The sequence below is a fragment of the Lissotriton vulgaris genome, chromosome 10, assembly GCF_964263255.1.
Source record: "Lissotriton vulgaris chromosome 10, aLisVul1.2, whole genome shotgun sequence".
In the NCBI taxonomy this organism is placed as follows: domain Eukaryota; kingdom Metazoa; phylum Chordata; class Amphibia; order Caudata; family Salamandridae; genus Lissotriton; species Lissotriton vulgaris.
In genome coordinates, this window is record NC_141698.1 from 610,439,980 (window position 1) to 610,461,997 (window position 22,018).

The window sequence follows — 22,018 nt, forward strand, 5'->3', positions numbered from 1 at the left end:
CAGAAAAAACATCTTTGTCTGTGAAAAAACAAAAAAACGTTAAATGTCACACTGCACATTTGCATCACATTTTTTTAAGTTTGATTTATTGAGAAATAAAGGGAAAGGGAAGGGAAGGGGAAGGAAAGAGAAGAATTACAATAAGCAGGTGGTAGAAGTAAACATTAAAGTAAATTTTGAATGAAGAAATTTGAGTTTGCAAATGTTAAGGACAGGGATACTCCTGGAAATCGATGACTGGCATTGTTTTACAGACATATAGCCATACATTTGTCTTTAATATATAGGTGATACTACAGGAGCAATTTATTTGACTTGCCCTGGTGGTTTTGAATGACAGCGGATCAGCAAAAATAGGAGTGATGGAAATACAGCAGCAGCAGAAGAAAGTTAGTGATCAGTTTGAGCATTTGGACAAAATATCAACTTTTAAATATCAATTTGCAGGAATATCGGACAAAATATTGTGATGGAGGAATATCCTCAAGAATATTGATTTCGCAGGTAAGCAATATTGCTGTCAAGAATATTGTTGTTTTAATATTGTTTCCAATAATATAGTTGTAAATAAATGTTTAATTATGTTTATGTGTTTTAGTTTACATATTAACTATATGTGTTATTATTCTTTATATAATTGTTAAGAATATTTTTAAATATAGTTTGTAATTTATAATTGTTAATGTGATTGCTAATAGTAATTTATAGTGTTGTACTGTGTTGCTAGATTTGTAGGGGTGTAGTTTGGAAAGCTACTTGAGTATAATTATCACAATTCATTATTACCTTACCATTAATTATTTAATTGATTAATAATTGTGTTAATTGCATAACAATTTTTTAAAGTTATATATTAGGTGCAGGCTGCTTGGTTTGTAGGGGTATAGGTTGATTAAGTAATAATAATTACCAATTATTTATTATTTTATTATTAAGTTAGTAAGTAATTAAAATGTGTAATAATATTTTTTGAATTATACATATGTGCATGCAGCTGGGTTTGTTAGGGGTATGGGTTGGGAACTTAATAATTAAATCTTTAATTACCAATTAATTATTAATTACATAATAATTATGTAATTGATAATTAATCATCTAATTTGTATAACAATTATATTTTTTGTTATATATTAGGTATGTGCTGTTGGATTTGTATGGGTATAGGGTGAGAAGTCAATTAAGTTATAATGAATTAACAATTAATTCATAAATATTTACCTGATTATTAATTTGGTAAATTGTGTAAGAATTATTTTATTGAAGTTATATATTAGATGCAGGCTGTTGGGTTTGTAATATATATACACACATATATATACATGCATATATACATGTATGCATATATATACACACATTTATATAAGATATATAATAAATATATATATATATATATTACCTACTGGCGGTCGCCAGTAGGTAGTTATAGTTAGGATTTTTTTCAATGTTAAATCTCAAAATTCTATTTGGAATAACTTTGGCGCCGGTTGACGAATCTGCCTGAAAATTTCCTGAAAATGGCCTCGCGGGGTTCCGGTCCTTCCCTGAAAGTTTGGGGGGGATACGTTAAGCGGGGGCCGAGATAAAAGGGGGGTCCCAAAACGCGTTTTCCCCATGTTAATTTCCATAGGGCGGTCGATTTCACTTTTAGCCCGAACGGCTGAATAGATTTCCACGAAACTTGGCAAAATTGTAGGGACTGGTAGCCCGATGTGCCTTTGCTATGTCTCAAGATATGTGCTCCAGTGGATTTTGAGTAATTTAGGTTCAAAAAAATATATATATCTATAGGCGCTCTCCCGTGCGCGCACCGGAGTGCGCTCCAGGCGCGACACGCGACTTGCGCGCAGGAAGCTGATTGGCTCTCAGTTGTCTGTAAACATTCTAAACAGTCCGGAGCGGCCGCCATCTTGTGTCTCGGTAAAATCGAGACACAAGGGGTTTGAAAAAAAAAGGGGCAAATGACCATAAGGGGGAAGAGTAGACCCCCTCTGACCCCCTAGGTTTGATGTAGGGACTAAAATAGGGTCCTGCAGGGCATTAAAAAAAAATTTCGTTTTGCGCGGGGGAAGCGCATGGTACGCGCACCGGCGAAGCACGGGGAAAATCCAGGACCATATTTATGAAGGCCTTGCGCTGTTAGTTTTGCGCTTCTTGTGCGTCAATTTTTGTGACGCACCAGCGGTGTAAAAAAATGCGCATTGTTATGCAATATTTAAAAAGTGACGCATCTATCTAGATGCGTCACTTTTTAAATATAGTGCAACGAGGTACATTTTATTACACTGCTGGTGTTATGCGTCACTTTTCTGTGCGCACTCCTTATGACATTCCAGATGTGTCATATTTAATGTATGACGAATCATGTTGCAAGGAGTTACAGATACGTCAGTATTTCTGACATATCTGTAAACATAAAAGTGATGCGAGGCAGGTGCAAGATTTTGACGCAACAGCATCATAAAAGTGACGCAGAGAAATCTTATAGATTTCAGTACGTCGTTATTACCAAGCTTTTTGCGGGGGAATGCCCCCTTTGCATACATTATACCTGACGCAGATATAATGTGGCGCAGAGTTTTAAAAAGTGACCCATGTACCTAGATGCGTCACTTTTTAAAAATAGCGTCAGGTATAATGCATGCAGAGGGGGTGTTCTCCCGCAAAAAGCTTTGTAATAGCGACGCAGTGAAATCTTTGAGATTTCACTGCGTCAGTTTTAGGATGCTGTTGCGTCAAAATCTTGTGCCTGCTTTACAGCAGGTATTAGACTGAGGCAAGACCTTTCACATGCTGCTTTCCACATTTGAAAGGACACATTACTGGAGTTGCGTCACTTTTGTGACGCACTCCAGCAATGCGTTACTTGGAATGTCATAAGGAGTGCGCACAGAAAAGTGACGCATCGCACCAGTAGTGTAAAAAAATGTGCCTCGTTGCGTTATATTTAAAAAGTGAGGTATCTAGGTAGATGGGTCACTTTTTAAAATCAAGCGCCACATTATATCTGCGTGAGGTATAATGCATGCAGAGGGGGTGTTCCCCCACTAAAAGCTTTGTAATAGCGACGCAGTGAAATGTTTGAGATTTCACTGCGTCACTTTTAGGATGCTGTTGCATCCTTTAAATATAGTGCAACGAGGCACATTTTATTACACTGCTGGTGTGATGCGTCACTTTTCTGTCCACAGTCCTTATGACATTCCAGATGTGTCATATTTAATGTATGACGAATCATGTTGCAAGGAGTTACAGATACGTCAGTATTTCTGACATATCTGTAAACATAAAAGTGATGCGAGGCCGGCGCAAGATTTTGACGCAACAGCATCCTAAAAGTGACGCAGAGAAATCTCATAGATTTCAGTACGTCGTTATTACCAAGCTTTTTGCGAGGGATTGCCCCCTCTGCATACATTATACCTGATGCAGATACAATATGGCGCAGAGTTTTAAAAAGTGACCCATGTACCTAGATGCGTCACTTTTTAAAAAATAGTGTCGGGTATAATGCATGCAGAGGGGGTGTTCCTTGCAAAAAGCTTGGTAATAATGACGCAGTGCGTCACTTTTAGGATGCAGTTGCGCCAAAATCTTGCGCCTGCTTCACAGCAAACCTTTCACATGGTGCTTTTTCCATGTGAAAGGACACATTACTGGAGTTGCGTCACTTTTGTGACGCACTCCTGCAATGCGTTACTTTTGTGTTTACAGATATGTCAGAAATACTGACATATCTGTAACTCCTTGCGAATTGATTAGTCATATATTAAATATGACATATCTGGAATGTCATAAGGAGTGCGTCCAGAAAAGTGACGCATCGCTGTTTTCACGTAGCGATGCGTCACTTTTCAGAAATGAGGCCTCCAGTTTATTCACTGTGTCATAACTTTCTTTTCTAACACTCACCTTCTTTCATTCCTCCTACTTCACTTCCTTTCACCTCTCATACCTTTCTGTTCTTTCTTACTCATTCTCCTTTCAATTATCAATGCACTATATTTCACTTACTCTTCATTTTTTAAGATTATAGCTCTTTGATGAGAATTGGAGGTAGTTCTGAAAAGAACTTTTGGTTTTCTTCTTTTAACTGAACAGGAACAAAAACAGGGAATAGAAACTGCTCAACAGGAGCAAAAAGAAAAGAAAAAAATTAGGGGTGGGAAGGGCAGTGATGGTTCTCCAATGCCCGAACCATGAGCAGGACACTTTGCTCCCCATAGGTGAGGAGTTGATTGCAGTATCTGCATCTGACGACCCCATGGTTAAATGCAGGTTGAATGTTTGCTACCTGCCCCTGTGATTGTTCTCTTCCAGAAGAAGTTGCTCCTCCTGTTGATGTAGAGGCCCCATCTCTGGGAACCTCTTGTGCCAGAGCCCTGACACTTTCCCGGGCAAAATTCTGGGGGTGCCTCCTCTCCACATGGCGAATCATGGTGAAGTTGCCAAAAGAGTATTTTTTTTGGGGGTTACCCCGTGACAGGACCTGTTTGCAGATCCTGCACTCTACTTTTGGTGCATTCACCTTCTTCTGGTCTGCTGGAAACTTTAAAAATTTCCAGATGAAATGTTCTTTGACCTTCGGCTGAGGAGGCTCTTCATCAATGAAATCATTGGAGTCATCTTCACTGCTGGATGGTCTGGCAGCCATGATGAATCCAGGAATATGGAGCAGCAAAAAAGGCAGGTCTTTCAGTCACAAAAGTGAAAGAAGAAGTGAAGGAAATGGGTGGGGATTTCATTCATTGTAAAAAAAAACTGTTAGCAACCAATGAAAAGTGTTATTTTAGGGTCACATGACCCGACGCGTTTACGCTGCGCGCTCCGGAGCACTTCCGGTGCGTTTACGCAGCGCGATCGTAGGCGCTTCCGGGGCGCAAACGTGGCGCGATCGTAGGCGCTTTTGCGTGCGTTTAGGCGCCGCGCACGTAGGCGCTTCCGAGGGCACTTACGTTGCGCGCCGAAGTGACGTCATCAATCTTTTATAGAAATGCATAATCATTTTCCATATTAAAAAAAACAAATTTTATTTGTATGGTACGAAATGTTTTGCATTATTATTAACTTTTCATTCATATTTTTTTTTCACGAACGACAGTTGCGCTCTGGGTGCGCTTTCAGATGAGCTCTCGGAGAAGCTTACAGGAGAGCTTAGCTGAAAGCTTCCCGGAGCGCGCACCCAGAGCGCAAAAGAAAAAAATTATATAAAAAAAATGAATACTTAAAAAAAAACAGCAAATTGTAAAAAAAAAAAAAGGTTAGAAACTCGATATACAAAGGAATTAGCATTTAAAAAACCTATGAAATTCACTGAAAAAACCATAGGTTTCACACCAGTTATAGTTAGGAATTAGCATTTAAAAAACCTATGAAATTCACTGAAAAAACCATAGGTTTCACACCAGTTATAGTTAGGAATTAGCATTTAAAAAACCTATTAAATTCACTGAAAAAAACATAGGTTTCACACCAGTTATAGTTAGCTGGAAATTTTACTGATATAAAACCATTGAAATTCCCACGTTATAGTTAGATGGACTCACTATAACTTGCGCGTGCAATGCACTGCTGATGATGTCTTATTAAGCCAGTTAACCAATCAATTTTTAAAAACCATCCATTTAGACACTTATTTAAACATTTATTCTTCCATCAACTTTTACATATACATATATAAAATATATTTATTTTTCAGAAAGACACACATTCACTGGATGGTGTCATCAGTGATGTCATGAGTGATGTCACTCACCATGTCATGAGTGATGTAATATGTGATGTCATCAGCAGTGCATTGCACGCGCAAGTTATAGTGAGTCCATCTAACTATAACGTGGGAATTTCAATGGTTTTATATCAGTAAAATTTCCAGCTAACTGGTGTGAAACCTATGGTTTTTTCAGTGAATTTAATAGGTTTTTTAAATGCTAATTCCTAACTATAACTGGTGTGAAACCTATGGTTTTTTCAGTGAATATATATATATATATATATATATATATATATACATACATAAATATATATTTATATATCAGACAGGGGACAGGCAGGGGTTTTGATCCTGCTTGACCTGTCTGCCGCCTTCGACACGGTGAACCATGATATTTTGCTGGGCAGGCTGAGAGAGGTTGGAGTTGTGGGGAGTGCTCTACGATGGTTTGAGTCCTTCCTTCAAGGCAGGGAACAGGCTGTTTCCCTTCCGCCCTTTCAATCTGCCTTCTCCAACGTCTCGCATGGCGTTCCACAGAGCTCAGCGGTTAGCCCAGTTCTCTTTAACATCTATATGAAGCCCTTAATAGCGGTCATCAAACATTTTAAGATCGAAATTGTCAACTACGCTGATGACACACAGCTGATTCTGTCCTTGGAGGGGAATGATCATACCTCCTTGTAGGAATTCCACAGCTGCATGCGAGCCACTGCAGAATGGCTGGAAGCCAATTCGCTGCAATTTAACTCGGGGAAGACCGAGGTGCTCTATTGCCCTAGGCCTAGGAGAAGTTCCTCCTTACCTGACAACTTTTGGCCGAAGGACTTTACCTCATTGGTCCAGCCGGTGAAGGTAGTTCGGAACCTGGGGGTCATGTTCAACAGTGATCTCTCCTTGGAGGCGCAGGTCTCTAAGGTGGTAGCTAGTTGTATGGCTATTATTCGCCCTCTGAGAAAAATCTTGCCCCTGTTACCGCCCACTGCACGGTTAGAGGTGGTACGTTGCACTGTGCTAAGCAGGTTAGATTACTGCAACGCCCTGCTGCTGGAGTCCCCGAGCTACCTCATGAATAGGCTTCAGAGGCTCCAGTCCGCAGCTGCCAAACTGGCCTTAGGTTGGCCTCCGAGATCCTCTTCTGCTACGGCCTTGGCTCAGCTACATTGGCTCCCAGTGAGGGAGAGGGTGACCTTTAAGTCCTTATGTCTGACCTTCAAAGCCATTCATGGGCTGGGCCCGGTCTGCCTTCAAAGGATGTTTTTTTGGTATGTACCGGCTCGTTGGTTGCGCTCCTCCCTGGCCAGGGTGGTGGCTGTACCTAGGTTTAAAAGATCTAGAGCTGGAGGCAGATCATTTAGTGTGGCTGCGGCCAAGCTTTGGAATTCTCTGCCCTTGGAACTTAGGCAGATTGATTGCCTTCCTGCTTTTAGGAAGCAGCTAAAAATGTAGCTTTTTCCACGCTTGCCGTAACCTTCCGTTGCCTCCAACTGCCCTTCCTTTCTGCTTTTGTCACTGCCAGCGCCAGGATGCCTCTTGAGGTGATAGCGCGCTTTACAAGTGCAATAAATAAATAAATAAATAAATCATTGCAGGAGAGCCCCACGAAGACAAGCCACAAGAAGTTGCAGATCACTCGTTTTATTTCATTTCACCGCTTGCCAGCAGACGGTAAGGTGGGTACAGGTCTCAAAAGTTCTTGAAATAGCCAGACACGTTTCAGGATACACATAATCCTTTCTTCAGTGGCTTCGAGCAAAGGGATGAAAGCACTCTTACTTCCTGCACCTTATTAATGTTCCAATTATCGACCTCAGTGGGTGGGGCTTCTGTGCAAAGCCTCCTGGTCATTGTAGTGCGGAGTCTTGTTCCCCTAGTGGGGGAGGCTTTCAGTTCCAATTTGTATTCTGCTAAAACGTATTTTCCAAGTGGAGTAGAGAAACTGTACCTCCTGCCATCTACCCCGCTTTGTAGATAATTGGAACATTAATAAGGTGCAGGAAGTAAGAGTGCTTTCATCCCTTTGCTTGAAGCCACTGAGGAAAGGATTGTGTGTATCCTGAAACGCGTCTGGCTATTTCAAGGTGCCCCTTCCTTCACAAAAGCAATCTCCCCATGGCGCATGCATCCTTGCACCATGGTGCAAGGGTCCCTGCGCCGGCGCATGGCTGCTGTTTCTGCGCCAGCGCTGGGGAGAGCACAGGAATGAGACATCTTTGTAGATATGTTGCATTCCTGTGCTCTGAAAGCGCCGCAGCTTGGCGCAGCCACTGGGCTTGCGGTGCCACGCTGCAGCACTTTTTTGTAGACCTGCCCCTCAGTATTTTGTTTACATAATATATAAAAACTTGTTACGTTGAAGTATGTCATGCTATATTTTAATATATTATACAGTTGTTATTTTGATATCTTAAAATGTTTATACATTAGTGTGTGATGTATTGTATTACTTTTCTTCGGCAATTGCCCCCTTCAGACCAAAAGCCTCTTCCTGCTTTGATAGTTGCAAGTGTGCATCATCTGAGTTTCTCCCTTAATCACACTTTCTTCATAAATAGATGTAAGTTTGGAGATCTTACGTACATTGGTGGATTCTCAATAGCATGGAGAAACGCATATGGTATCCGTTTGCCCATTTTCTCTATAGTGCAGGGATTCAATTCTGTCCCCACACAAGAACCCACAATCAACAAATGTAAGAAATTTGATTTCTTGAAATTGAAGAGTCCTGAAGGAATACATAGGTGGGGTTCCCTTTGAACTACATGTACTCTTAAGATGGTATGTGTTTATCTTGGATTAATTTCCAAGGGGTACAAAAATCTGCAGGTAATTTAATGGAGAAAGAAAAAATAAAGTAAAAAAAAACTTTGAGATAATACATAAGCATTAGGGGTTAGCTGTTAGAAAGTATGGATCTTTAATTTTAATTTTCCTAAAAGCAGAGAACAATTTAAGGCAGTCTCGGGGTTCGCCCCCGTTAATTAATAAAATATATAGTTACACAGAGGAATTAATATGTAGGTTTACAAATACATAAACATTATATATAATGCAGTTAGAAAATGTTTGCAGATGGAGCAGCACTGCCATCTAGCGACTAATAGAAAAAAGAAATTCAGAGGTTTATATTACCATTCATACCTTAGTTAATGCATGAACAATTAAATATGGACCCGGAAATAATATATTTAAAATTAATCTTCCGTTTTTAGCACTGAAGTAGTTAAAAGCCCCAAGGTAGACATATGCAATTGGTCCTCCATCAGGGAAATACAAGAGAAATATGTTTTAGGGATTATACAGAAATTAGAAAACCTTCAATCACGATAAATTAGGCTTTCTTCCCCACAATTACATTTTTTTTTTTTGGTAGTGCAGATTTTCAAACTTGTTGTGCTTTTTATGGTCCTATGAGATTCCTGAGATGATATGTTTCATCAATGGACCGTTACACCAAGTCAGCATTTCAGCTCAAGTTTATTTTTAGGCTGAGCCTTCCAGACAGCAGTCTGGCTGCAAAATATGTATTGCCATAGATATGTGGGCTTACCAAACACATACAGAGGCTAACCATTGGTTAGCTTTCCTGTCACTTTCATTTGTCTGATTTGTGTTCATGTCTCATCTTGTCAATCACGTGATTGTCCCTCTCATGGAATATATCCTTTCTGCCATTTATTTTGATGGACTACCTTCTACGCTTTCAGTGCTGGCTTTTTGAGCAATGGATTTATTTATTTATTTATCCATTTGTAAAGCGCCTGGTTACACCTTCGGTGTGTCCCTGCGCTAGAGCAGACTCTCAGTAAGGTTGGCAGAAGCTATTGAAGAGTATCCGGAGGCAAACAGCAGCACTTGAGGATCACGATACTAGTTTGAAGGTGGAAACAGCAATGTCTTTAATCCTTTGCGAAAAATACTTTCGCGAGGTTCAGTTCTTAGATCCACAGGCAGCGTATTCCAGACCTTGGCTGCGAGGTATCCAAAGGAGCGTACTCCCATCCTCGCTTTCTGTATTCTCGGCACAGTAACCAATGCCCTGTCTTTAGATCTTAGATTCCGTGCCGGTGTGTAAGTTGTTATCATAGACTGGAGATGGCGAGGACCTTTTTTACGCAGAATTCTGTGGCAGTAGCACATGGCTTTAAATGTGATCCTCTTCTCCACAGGCAGCCAGTGCGGGGTTGCCAGGGCCCTCGCAGCTGTTGCTCTTTTTGGGAGGTTCACAAATAAGCGAGCTGCCGCATTCTGGATCGACTGTAGCTTGGTCTGTCCTTTTTTAGATGCTCCCAGATAGAGAAAGTTACCATAGTTCATCTGGGAGGTGACCAAGGCATGTACAATTGTCTTCCTCGCAGTGATGGGTAAACGGTCAAGGAGTTTTCTTAGGACTTTCCGGGGCATATTCACAATTACTGGCGCATCCCTGCATATCAGCAGGGATGCGCCAGTAATTGTGCGCCACGCCTCCGCCACCCATGATGCACCGCATTTACACTGCGGCGCACCATGGGGCAAAAACGGCACAGATGCGTCACGCATCTGTGCCGTAAAGGTATCGCATTGCTGGAGTTGCGTTGCATGCGCGACGCAGCTCCAGCAATGCTCTGGGGGGCCCATTCTACCAATGCTGCGTCAAGCCTTACGCCTGCTTCAAGCAGGCGCAAGGTTTTGACGCAGCATGGGCCCAAAAGTGAATGAGTGAAATCTTGTAGATTTCACTCAGCCACTTTTAGGAGGCGTTCCTGCGCCGGAACGCCCCCCCCCCCCCCCCCTGCACCAGAACACCTCCCTAAGGCGCAGGGCTTTACAACGTGCATCTTTTGCGCCGCCTCTGTGTCACAAAAGTGACGCAACGGCGGCGCAAAAGAGGCGCAAGGGGTTTGTAAATATGCCCCTAAGAGTCCCTAAACATTTCCCCGCCAGCTTCTGGATTTGGCTTTCAAACGTTAGTTCTGAATTGAACCAGACCCCAAGGTTCTTTACTTCTACTTTTGGGGCAGGTATTTGTCCTAACGTCCCAGGCCACCATGCTGATGTCCATATCAAGGGGCCCTTTCCGACTATCAGCACCTCCATTTTGTTACCATTGAGTTTTAAGCAATGGTTGGATATCCATGCGGGTAGCTCCTCAAGACATAGAGAGAATTGGTGAGCTGTCCATTCTGGATTCTGAGATAAAGTGACAATCAGTTGTTTATCATCAGCGTATAATACAACAGTCGTGTTGTGTTTTTCCACTAACTCTGCAAGTGGGCCCATATAGACATTAAACAACGTGGGGCTCAGAGTTGAGCCCTGTGGGACCCCCTGCAGCAGGGGAATGCTCTTAGATGTATGGGGTGCTGTACAGCTTGAAAGCACTGTGATGAGAGAAAGGACGTCATCCAGCATAGAGGTGAGCCCCTGCCCTGCACTTCCATAATCTTTTAAGAAGAAGGCCATGTGATACGGTGTCAAATGCCGTGCTGACATCTCACAGGATCAGCACAGCAGTCTGCCCTGCATCTGCACATTTCCTTAGGGATTCCTTAGCAAGGAGTAGCGCTGACTCTGTGGAGTGGGCGGCTCTAAAACCAGATTGTGAGGGATGAAACAAGTAATTCAGATTAATATGATTAACTAGGTGCTTGTTGGTTACTTTCTCTGCGATTTTTGCAAAGAATGGTAGTAACAAAATAGGGCGCAAATTTTCTAGCACTGAGTAGTCTATTCGTGTTTTTTTCTGCAAAGGTCACACTATCGCTTGTTTCCACTTCGGGGAATTTCACCCAGATGAAAGGAACAAGCAATTATCTGTGAGACATAGGGCAGAATGACATTGCCTCCTTGCCTTAAGATCTTAGGAAGGGCTGGGTCAGGGGAGATCCTGATTTAATCACCCTGGCTATTAAAATTCTATTGTATTTATGGCTGAGCACTTCATAAGACTGCATGTGTTTTCCAGCTGTCTCTCGTGAGGACTTCTCTCACCCTGCACTCAGTTCCGCCCGTTTGTTGCTCCCTACTCCTCCGTGTTGTCCTTGCGCTCATGCCCTTCAGTCAGTTGCTTGATCATCTATGTGCTCCTCCTTAATTCGCTCCACATTGCAGTAGCTGCCGCCATAAAATGAAAATGGGTGGGAAAGGGGGAAAAAATACATTTTTTTTAAACATACCTTTCCTTTTGATACAGCTACCCCGATGCCCCCCTCGGAGCTCTCCCTGCAGTCTGGGAAAGCCAGCTCCCTACCCAATCCAGACGCTGCTCTTATGTTGAGAGCAGAGCCAGGATTGGTCTGAGTGGCCTGCTCAGTCCCTGGGAGCCTGAAGCTTTTCTCCAACCCAGTGGCGTAGAAAAGGGGAGCAATATGCGATCCGCCCGGGTGGCACGCACACACACACACACTTATATGGGGAGCTGGGTTGGAAAAATAGAAATGCGCCTGTCTGGCGTAGGATATCCGGCCAAACTATCGTGCACACTTCTAAGTACCCACCACTCCTCACGGTCCTGCCTCACACTAACCGCATGCGTAAGGCAGTCACAGAAAAATAAAATGATTTTTTATTATCATTTTTATATTTCTGTGACTGACGAGTGGAGCCGCCCCTGCCACATTATTCTTGCCTGCTGCCTCTCCTCTCTCACCACGCTCTCTGTATTGTTTTTGTCTCTCCCGAGCTTCGGTGGTGCCTCCCCCTAACCACGCCCTGCTTCTCTAATGCTTCCCCTCCACAGCCCCGTGTTGCTCCCCCCACCCGCTCCCTCCTTCACTGTCACTTGTTGCTTCCCCTCCACAGTCCCTGCATTGCTTCCTCAGTCCACATCCTCCATGTTGTTATCTCATCTCCTGCGGTTCAAGAAAACGTCTTTGTACATTTTTCCTTGTATTTGCTAATCTAACTCGAACCGTCAAAGGAAAGGGGAAAAAAATGGTTGCCCAGGCAGGCAGTGGCATCATACTCTATATTTTCTCATTTGGCCATGCTGCACAGCATCAGGGATGCTATACAGCATGGCTGACAAAGCCAATAGGTCTCAAAGGTCACACCTATTGGCTTTAAAAATGCTTGTTAAACTATGCACCCTGTTTAGTGCCTTTTGGCACCCCAACTTTATCCAAAACCTATATATGTGTGTCTAATAACCCACAATCAATAAGTCGAGAGGTATGCACTTTATCATTTGCCATAAACAATGTACACTGGAAGGGAGACAGAAGAGAACAGGGCCGTCACAAGGTGTTAGCAGCAGAGGCTTCTTTACCCCTGACCTTAATTTGTGCGGGCCTCCACTCTGACACAGATACATGTATATTAAAGCAGGTCTGCGTTGATGATACATTCGTAATGAGGCAGGTATGCCGCCCGCCACTAGATAGCAACGCATACTGGCTCTGCCTCTTAATCTGTCCAAGTACATTGTTTTCTCTTTGAATGACACCTTCATGCACAAGTGAGGAGCCCGCTCCCTGCAAGGGCCCTGCATGACTTTGGCGGTCCAGGCCCTACAAACGTTTCTGCTAGGCCTGAAAGAGTAAATATATTGGGAGATAGTTTCAAGATACTGTAAGGCTACATGCTGCTTGCTATCTTGCCACTTATCAGCTTTGAGAGGCCTGGCACTCGGCAATGTACTCATATGAGTGAGCATAACTTTGAATGGAATGCTTTTTCAATTTCCTTATAGATTTAAGTCATTAAATGACAGGGTGACAAATTAGTATTTCAGCGTGAGCCCCGTGAATACAATCAGTTTAACACCCGTGAGCTGCACAAACCACGTTTGATATCCCCACACTATGAATTGTTGGAAATTGGAATACATACGAAGATCCACAATCTCGTCACATGAATTATGGAGTTATTAAAAATATTGTTGAGGTTCTGGGTTAGCATGAACCACTCGGGAAGTGGGTTTGTGCTTTTTTGGCACCGTACTCCTCTGTGACTAATAACATCCTTAAAAAAAACTTCTTTATACTCTTCTGTGATATATTTTTATATGGGTGGGGCGTTTTGACGCCAGGAAGCGCGTATAGTAAGAACATTGCGTCACTACTCGCTTCCGGTAATTTTTTGCAGGCATTTAGTGATGTCACTGTGCCCTGTCCTGCACATCTGCTAGTAGCTGACTCCCTTATTTCTACAGAAACTGTGAGAGAAGGTGCGTGGCTGACTGAACCCACTCTCCTCGCGAACGGTAGCGAAAAATGCAAGAGGCGCTATGTTATATGTGATATCTACTACCAATCATGTTTTTTTTTTTTTTGCCAACATCATGCTTCGTTCTGGAATTTGTAATCTGGATTTTTATATTGATAATTTGGATTAAACAAGCATTAGAAATGCAATAGGTCTCGCAGCATTAGAGTTAGTGCTTTTAGAATTGTTAATGGGTTTTTTTGTAAATCTTTAGCATGAGGTTGAGGGTGAGTGAGGGTGAGTGTGAGGGTGAGGGTGGGTGTGAGGGTGAGTGAGTGAGGGTGAGTGAGGGTGAGTGAGGGTGAGTGAGGGTGGGTGAGTGTGAGTGTGGGTGAGGGTGAGGGATTGAGGGTGAGGGGTTGAGGGTGAGGGAGGGTGAGGGGTTGAGGGTGAGTGAGGGTGAGGGGTTGAGGGTGAGTGAGGGTGAGGGGTTGAGGGTGAGTGAGGGTGAGTGGGGGTGGGGTGAGTGAGGGTGAGGGTGAGTGAGGGTGAGTGTGGGTGAGTGTGGGTGAGTGTGGGTGAGTGTGGGTGAGGGTGAGGGGTTGAGGGTGAGGGGTTTAGGGTGAGGGTGAGTGAAGGTGGGTGAGGGGTTGAGGGTGATTGAGGGTGAGGGGTTGAGGGTGAGTGAGGGTGAGGGGTTGAGGGTGAGTGAAGGTGAGGGGTTGAGGGTGAGTGAGGGTGAGGGGTTGAGGGTGAGTGAGGGTGAGGGGTTGAGGGTGAGTGAGGATGAGTGAGAGTGAGGGTGAGTGAGGGGTTGAGGGTGAGGGGTTGAGGGTGAGTGAGGGGTTGAGGGTGAGGGGTTGAGTGTGAGTGAGGGTGAGGGGTTGAGGGTGAGTGAGGGTGAGGTGTTGAGGGTGAGTGAGGGTGAGGGTAGGTGAGGGGTTGAGGGTGAGTGAGGGGTTGAGGGTGAGTGTGGGTGAGGGTGAGTGTGGGTGAGGGAGGGTGAGGGGTTGAGGGTGAGTGAGGGTGAGTGAGGGTGAGGGGGTGAGGGGTTGAGGGTGAGGTGTTGAGGGTGACATGGGCGTCCCAAAAGTGGGGACCCCGGTCAATTGCAGCCTCTTATGTGCCGTTGGAGGACGATGAAGGCATCCCACGGGACAGGTTGTTCAACGTCCTCAGCCCAAGAGGGTCAGCAGCTGTTTGCGCTCACACGTGGGAAATGGGGCCTCCTCTGCCACAAAACGCTTAGAAGATCAAACAAGCAGCTCAGCTAGTATTCTAGCACTGATCAGTACCTCATGTCAACACTTTGACTGCGGGTGACATGCCTGGCCGCCATCTTGAATTGTCGTGTATTCCGATGAGCTGCAATACAAGTACGCCTACTTCTCGGGTCTACATCATAAAAGCATAACGTTCGTACTATCGGCAGGGCTCGGCACTACGTAATACATATGAGGCGAAACCTACTATTTTAACATAATGTATTTACTGTTATACCTAACAATTATTAACTAAGATCTTAAGAGTAATTTCAATGATTTAGTAACGTTTGTAGTACTTTACGCTAATGTGCTCAAGAAGTACCCCATTCTAAAATGGCCGCTAGATTTGCAGTTTTCGGTCATCAAACCCACGATAACCAACATCAAATTGGTTTCTATCTCAGTTAAGGCTCATTGAAGTACAACCTTTGTATTCCTAGTTAATATATGTTTATGCAATCAAGAGCATTTCGAAGCGGCCGTCACAGGTTATCAACTTCAACTTTAGCCTCTCCTCAACCGCGCCTTCCCTCTATCTGCAATCCATTCAGATCGAGTAAGACACAATCCATGTGGCTCGGGGAGTACTATAAAACTGAAAGCGTTTGTGATTGGCTGTGGTAGAGCGAGCGCTCACTGTCCGGCTATCCGATTTGCTGTCATTGTGCGTAATTAAATATGCTTTGCTACTGTGTTTGTGACTGGCTCAATATTCCATGAGCAGCTGTGCCATTAATACAAAACTTTTGAGGAAGGACTGATGAGTAATGGAGCCTGCCGTTAATAATCGCGCTCCTAATTTTGAAGGGATGTCCTCCCCTATAGGGGGTGGCCCGTGTGCCCTGTGCATGACAGTCCCTTCGCGCTATACCTGCCCCCGATGTAACGTGTCTTACTGTGGCTTGAGCTGTTACCGTGGCGTGCGGCATCGTACTTGTTCCGAGGCTTTCTACCGGGATGAGGTGCTTCGGGGACTACAGGAGGCAGCTAGGAGCGAAGGGCGAAAAGGGGATATAGAAGGTATATTAACAAGGTGGAGATGAGGGTGAGCGAGGAGGGGACGGGGGGCGGGGGGGGGGAGGACTTTCACATCGAAGGGCGGTGGGGCCAGGGAGACGAGAAAGGAGCAGCGAATGGAAACTAGCGGCAGGCAGGCAGGGGAGGAGAGGAGGAGGGGGGAGGAGAGTAGGGGAGGCACGGCTCATGACCATAGCCGTGTTCGGGTAGTCAAGTAATGGCCGTCAGCCAGGCAGGATTAGATGAGGGCCGGGGGTGACATTCCTGTGCGGTTTGGGGTTTAATCGCGTCATTGTTGTCTCCATCGCGGCCATCAGAAGCACAGATATTTCTGCTCGCCATTGGAGCCGGCTCCGACATGGAGATCAAAGCAAGGTGGGGGGAGGAAGCAGAGGGGGCGCCCGAATGCAGCATTGTAACATGGCGGGCAGGGGAGGGGGCGGGGAGGGGGCGGAGAGGGGAGAGGTGCGACACGGCAGGAAGACGGAAGGAAGAGAGGGGAGGGGGTGGAGAAATGTAAGTGCAGGGGAGAGTGGGTGTGGACGAATTTATTTGGCATGTCTGCAGAGCACATTACCTCCTGCACCTCGTGTATATGGAGAGTGCAATCTGTTGTCACTAAATGTGCTATTTGATGGTAAAAATGAAGTGTGCTGGGGAAACAAAAAAGAAGCCGGAGGGAAGAGAGGGGAGGGGGGAGGAGAGCGAAAGGATCGGAGACACGGCGGGTAAAATAAACAAAAAAAAAGCCGTAGGGGAGGGGGGAGGAGAAATGCGACACGGCGGGAAGGGGAGGGGGCGGAACGGGGGCGACACGATGGGTGATTGCCAGTGGTCCACAAAACCAGCCTCTCTTGAGTGGTAAAGATCTACGATGATCTTAAAGTACGGTATACACTGTGGTGTTTTGTGAGTTGATGCCAGATGAACTAGTCACAAGTGCTCCCATTCATTTTCTGCTCGTGTGCATTGTTGCAGTGAAGTCGCACAAGCTTATGCACGGAGGGCACTAAATAGCACGAGGGGCTGCATGAAAGATACATGTTTGCCTCAGTTATTTAAAACGCACAAACACCGAGTGCAACAGAAGGACAAAGAGGGAAAAAAACAGCTCAGTGCTGTGCCAGGCACGAAAGGCCCAATCATCTCCCCCCAGATAAATCTCACAGCTAACGCTAGTTAGTAAAGTCCTGCCGTGAGGGCTATTAAATGGTTCAGCATATTGGGTACTGTCCCAGGGCATCCTCTAACGTGAAATGTGCACAACTGCCTTCTTACTGGGATAATAAACATGGCCGACGCTTCTCACGTGCGCTTGGTGCCCTCAGCAACGTTACCCAAGGGCTCCTGCAACCAGCCGCATGCCAGAGACTGTTCGGTCGCGTTCATTAATTGGTGCGGGCGCAGTAGTATATTGCATGGCGGGATTACTGGCCGCTTTGTTTCCTGAGAGGTTGCGGCGGCTTTGTGTTGGAGGCCGCTCCATCGACGGGAGAAGGTATTTACCATGATTAGCAGTGTCTGAAGATTACAGGTTGGGCCCGTCGGTATCATGCTTTCGGGGCGAACTTCAGTATGCCGTAAATGCAGGATCCAGCCAAAGTGTACGTCTTGGCAGAGAGCTTAAGAACAGTTGTTTGCCATGAAGCCTGAGTCAGACCTCGGGAGGAGGAGAGGAGACCTAGCTAATAAAATACAGGCTTTCAAATCAGAGTGCAGGCATGATCTGCCAAAGACAGTGCAGGCATCTGTTGTCACTAAATCGGCGGGTAAAATAAACAAAAACAAAAAAAAAAGCCGGAGGGAAGAGAGGGGAGGGGGGAGGAGAAATGCGACACGGCGGGAAGGGGAGGGGGCGGAACGGGGGCGGAGAGGGGAGAGAGAGAGAGTAGGCAAGGGTAAACAAACACGGACGTGCACGCGCCCGTGACTTTTAAGGTCAATGCGCATGCGCATAAGCTTAATGCGCATGCGCATTGACCTTAAAAGTCACGGGCACTGCAAGGAATCGCCACGATTCCTTGCAGTTGGATAAAGAGTGGATGAGCCCCTATAGTCTCGCTTGCTCGATGCGCATGCGCATCGACAGGCGAGACCTAAAAATGCGAGCATCCAAAGTGCTTTTGGTTAAAAAGTCAGCCTGTCAAAAAGTATCCAACATGATGCATACCCACTTGGCCGCGGCAGAAACCATACAAGTGGAACAAACAGACTGCACATGAGACAACAGGGCCATACAAAATAAGAATTTAAATATTGCTATCCATTGTTCAAAATGATATTGCAAGTCACCTCGGGGTCCCCGACTATATAAGGGCATTTAGCCATAGCCCTCGAGTCTCTATATGGCCCACGAACTCCTCAGTGACTTGAAATAACCTTGTAACGTACAGTTAGGGCTAGTTGCTCATATATATATATATATACATTGCAGCCTGTAGTACCTGTTTAAAAGTGTACCTCTAATTTCCTCATTATAGGCAACTTGTGACACACTGAATCATCTCAAATAAAAAAAATGAGGTAGCCTCACAATTGTAATAACTTATTACAGTTGAGTTCTGAGGTCCCAATGCTGCTACTAGAGCCAGCAGACAGGGAAAAGCAGGGCCACACATTATAATGTAATCAGCAGTTTCAGAAAAGACAATGAAGTGTAGCTTTTTGTTCTTCTGCTTTATTTTTCCTCCACCGCGCAAGTAAGGGAAATTCCACCACATTTGGAACTCATTCATGAGGGTGGCAGAGTATTCACAACTAAAGTTTCAGTCACCAAAATGGAGGTCGGAATTCCTACAATGCCAGGTTTTGCATTGTAGAATCTCTGCAATCCATGTGGAAATGGGCTATCAAAGTGGGGCTTGCTGGGTGTGTCTTAGTTAAGTTCAGTTAAAATCTGCCAAGCTCTTCATGGCTACATTTCACAGGACTAACTCCACCAAACATGGCAGTATGGAAGATACCTTAGATTAATCAATCAACCAGGATTATTACAGAGCGCAGCTAATTACCTGTTAGGATCTCAAGGCGCTGGGGGGATGGGGGGGGGGGGGGGGGCGGAGTTCTGCAGTTCAGCCGAAGAGCCATGTCTTGAGGTCCTTGCTAAATTGAGGCGGTGAGGGTGATTGCCTGGGATGTAGAGGAAGAAAGTTCCAGGTCTTTGCGGTGAGGTAGGAGAAGGATCTTCCTCCCGCCGTGGTCTTAGGATCCGTGAGATAGTGACCAGGGCCAGGTTGGCGGATCGGAGGTGTCTGGTGGGAGTGTAGAAGGAGAGGTGGTGGTTGAGTTGCGCGGGTCCAATGTTGTGGGGGGTCTTGTAGGCTTGCAGGTGATTCTTTTGTTGATAGGGAGCCAGTTGAGATTTCTCAGGTGACCGGTGATGTGGCTGCGGAGGGGTATGTCCAAGATAAGTCTTGAGGTGGCGTTCTGAATTATTTTCAATTTCCTTTGGAGCATCTGAGTGGTACTGGCATAGAGTGCGTTGCCATAATCAAGTTTGCTGCTCACAAGCACCTTGGTGACCTTTTTTCTGGACTCTATGGGGATCCATTAAAGATCTTTCAAAGCAGGCAGAGTGTGTGGAAGTAGGAGGATGAGACGGCGTTGATTTGGTGGTTCATTGAGAGCGAGGAGACAAGGATGATGCTGAGGTTACGTGCATGGTCGATGGTTGTGGAAGGGGCCTCTGAGTGCTGCGGGCGACCAGGAGTTGTCCCAGGCAGCAGGGATGGTTCCCAGGATGAGGACTTTGGTTTTGTTGGAGTTGGGTTTGAGGCAGCTGTCCTTCATCCAGGTGGTTACTGCCTTCATCCCGTTGTGGAAGTTGTTCTTTGCGTCTGTAGTTCATCAGTGAGGTAGAGGATCAGTTGGGTGTCATTGGCATAGGAAACAATTTTTAGTCCGTGTCTCAGACACCACAACTGGCAGAGCAGACATTGCAACTTTGTGGACCCAATGGTGGAGAAAGATGATTTCCCATTGGCTGGTCACCATCACCCCCTGATGAAGGGAACTCATAACAGGGCCATTCAACTATCACAGACAGGGAATATGTTGTTTTGGTGGATTCTACATTCTCGCTCTCTTCTAAAACAACCAGTTTGTCTCTGAGCCTTTGAATAATGAAAAGACAAAACCAGACAATCCAACTCAAACAATGCCCTTTCCTACAACATTATTCACCCTATGAAAGGCAAACAACAACCTAAACAGTCCATTGTGCCATTGGGTGTTCATTGCTAGATCAACAACAAAAGCCTGCAAATCTGGAGATAAAATATGCTTCTAAAGCCATAATTTTGTTATAGGAAAACACCGACGATCTACTATGTAAATGAACATGTTTTAGTATTCCTTTGACTACAGACGACCTGCTGTACTTGTAATGATTGAATGATTGGTTTGATTATGATCTACTAGGTTGTCCAATAAAGTCTAAGGCAAGCTCTTATTTGATCGTACAGTACAAGTTCTCTAATTCTTGAGTATGAACACTGGTGACATTGACCGCCGTGTGGTTCCTCTATTGTACAACTGTAAGACAAGTCAATCTGCATTCAAGTTTAACATTTATAAACAGAAACATTTTAACTCACCAACAAAGCCCAAAAGAAACAGGCACGCCAACATTTTTGCAAGGCTAGAACTGAGGGTGTGTCAGAGGAGGTTTTATACAGAGGCACTTGATAAGAGTTTCTTAACTGTAACCGACTAATAATAGAACTAATCAGCTGAAATCAAGGTTAGCCCACCCCACTGTTATCAGGATTTAGAAAAAGAATTTGTGGAAAAGCTGCTGGCAAGGCAACGCTCTAATTTCTACACCTGCTTATTTCCCAAGGAACCTATAAACAGACACTTTATCAAGGATTTGAAAGCAAACAGAAGACGTAACGCAACGCTTTGAAGCCAAATAAATGTACATTTTCATCGCCCCTTAATTATCAAATGTCAGAGAATGCAGCTACAAGGCAATCTTTATTGTCCATATAATACTCACTCACATTTTTGTCGAGTTGTGTGTGGAAGCAGTTTGCACTGTAGTGAGTTGGGGGCCATAGGGAGTTGAAAATTGTTTTGGGTAGATAATGTAAAGGATTTGTCAGCCTACATAATGAATTTACACTGCACCAATAAATAATATTGGTCGCCTCTTGAGGAATTTTTCTCACTGCAGCGACAATGATCCACCTCGGCCATGTGTGAGTCACATCGACTCTAGATGGATTTGGGTGGCAGGTGGAGGAAAATACCAGGTGATCATGAGGTGTGCCCTCAAAAAATATGATCAGGAGAGAATCCCGGCTCTGGGAATTACTGATCCTGGAGATATCTGTAAATCCTGGGGCCAGTTTAGTTTAATAGGTCTTTTAGGACCATGTTTTAGGCTTTGTGATCAAAAGAGGCCATCTAGTGCATAGTTGCAGTTCTAGGCTGGCTAACATGCTGTACAGGTAAATATTTAGAAGTAGAGCACCTTCAGTCAGCAAGTGGTGACCTTTGGTGGAGGAAGAAGCACACAGGGCAGGCCTCTCTGCAGTGTTCAGACATACTTAGAGACCCTTCTGAAGCATAAGAGGATCAGAGAGCTGGCACCACCAGAGGTCCACCAGGCTCTAGCATTCTTCGGAGGTTGCCATGACGCCAACATCTCACTGTACCACAGAGTATAAGAACTTGCCAACCGCTCTGCTGGTACACTTCCTTGATGAGGAGGAGAATCTGCCCCTGGTCTCCTACACCCAACATTTGGGATCTCAGGATACCAGCGTAGTAAATGTTTTGTGTCTATTGAGGACACACTTTCCAGCAAATTTGACCCTGGATGGCTTTTCCATCCTCAAAAGAGGGTAAAAGTTGTCACCCAGACAGTGGGTCATTTCGTGGCCAAGTAGACCATCTC

At 44.8% G+C, this 22,018-nt stretch overlaps 1 protein-coding gene across 1 annotated transcript in view; it reads right to left on the reverse strand.

The window, feature by feature from the left end:
* Window positions 1-20,840, reverse strand: part of LOC147688589 (elastase-1-like) — a 192,204-nt gene extending 171,364 nt beyond the window's left edge. The window contains exon 1 of the mRNA XM_086941449.1: window positions 20,712-20,840. Coding sequence (XP_086797575.1) covers window positions 20,712-20,745 — 34 coding nt within the window. The 5' untranslated portion in view covers window positions 20,746-20,840. The remainder of the gene's footprint in view (window positions 1-20,711) is intronic.
* Between the last annotated feature and the right edge of the window lie 1,178 nt (window positions 20,841-22,018).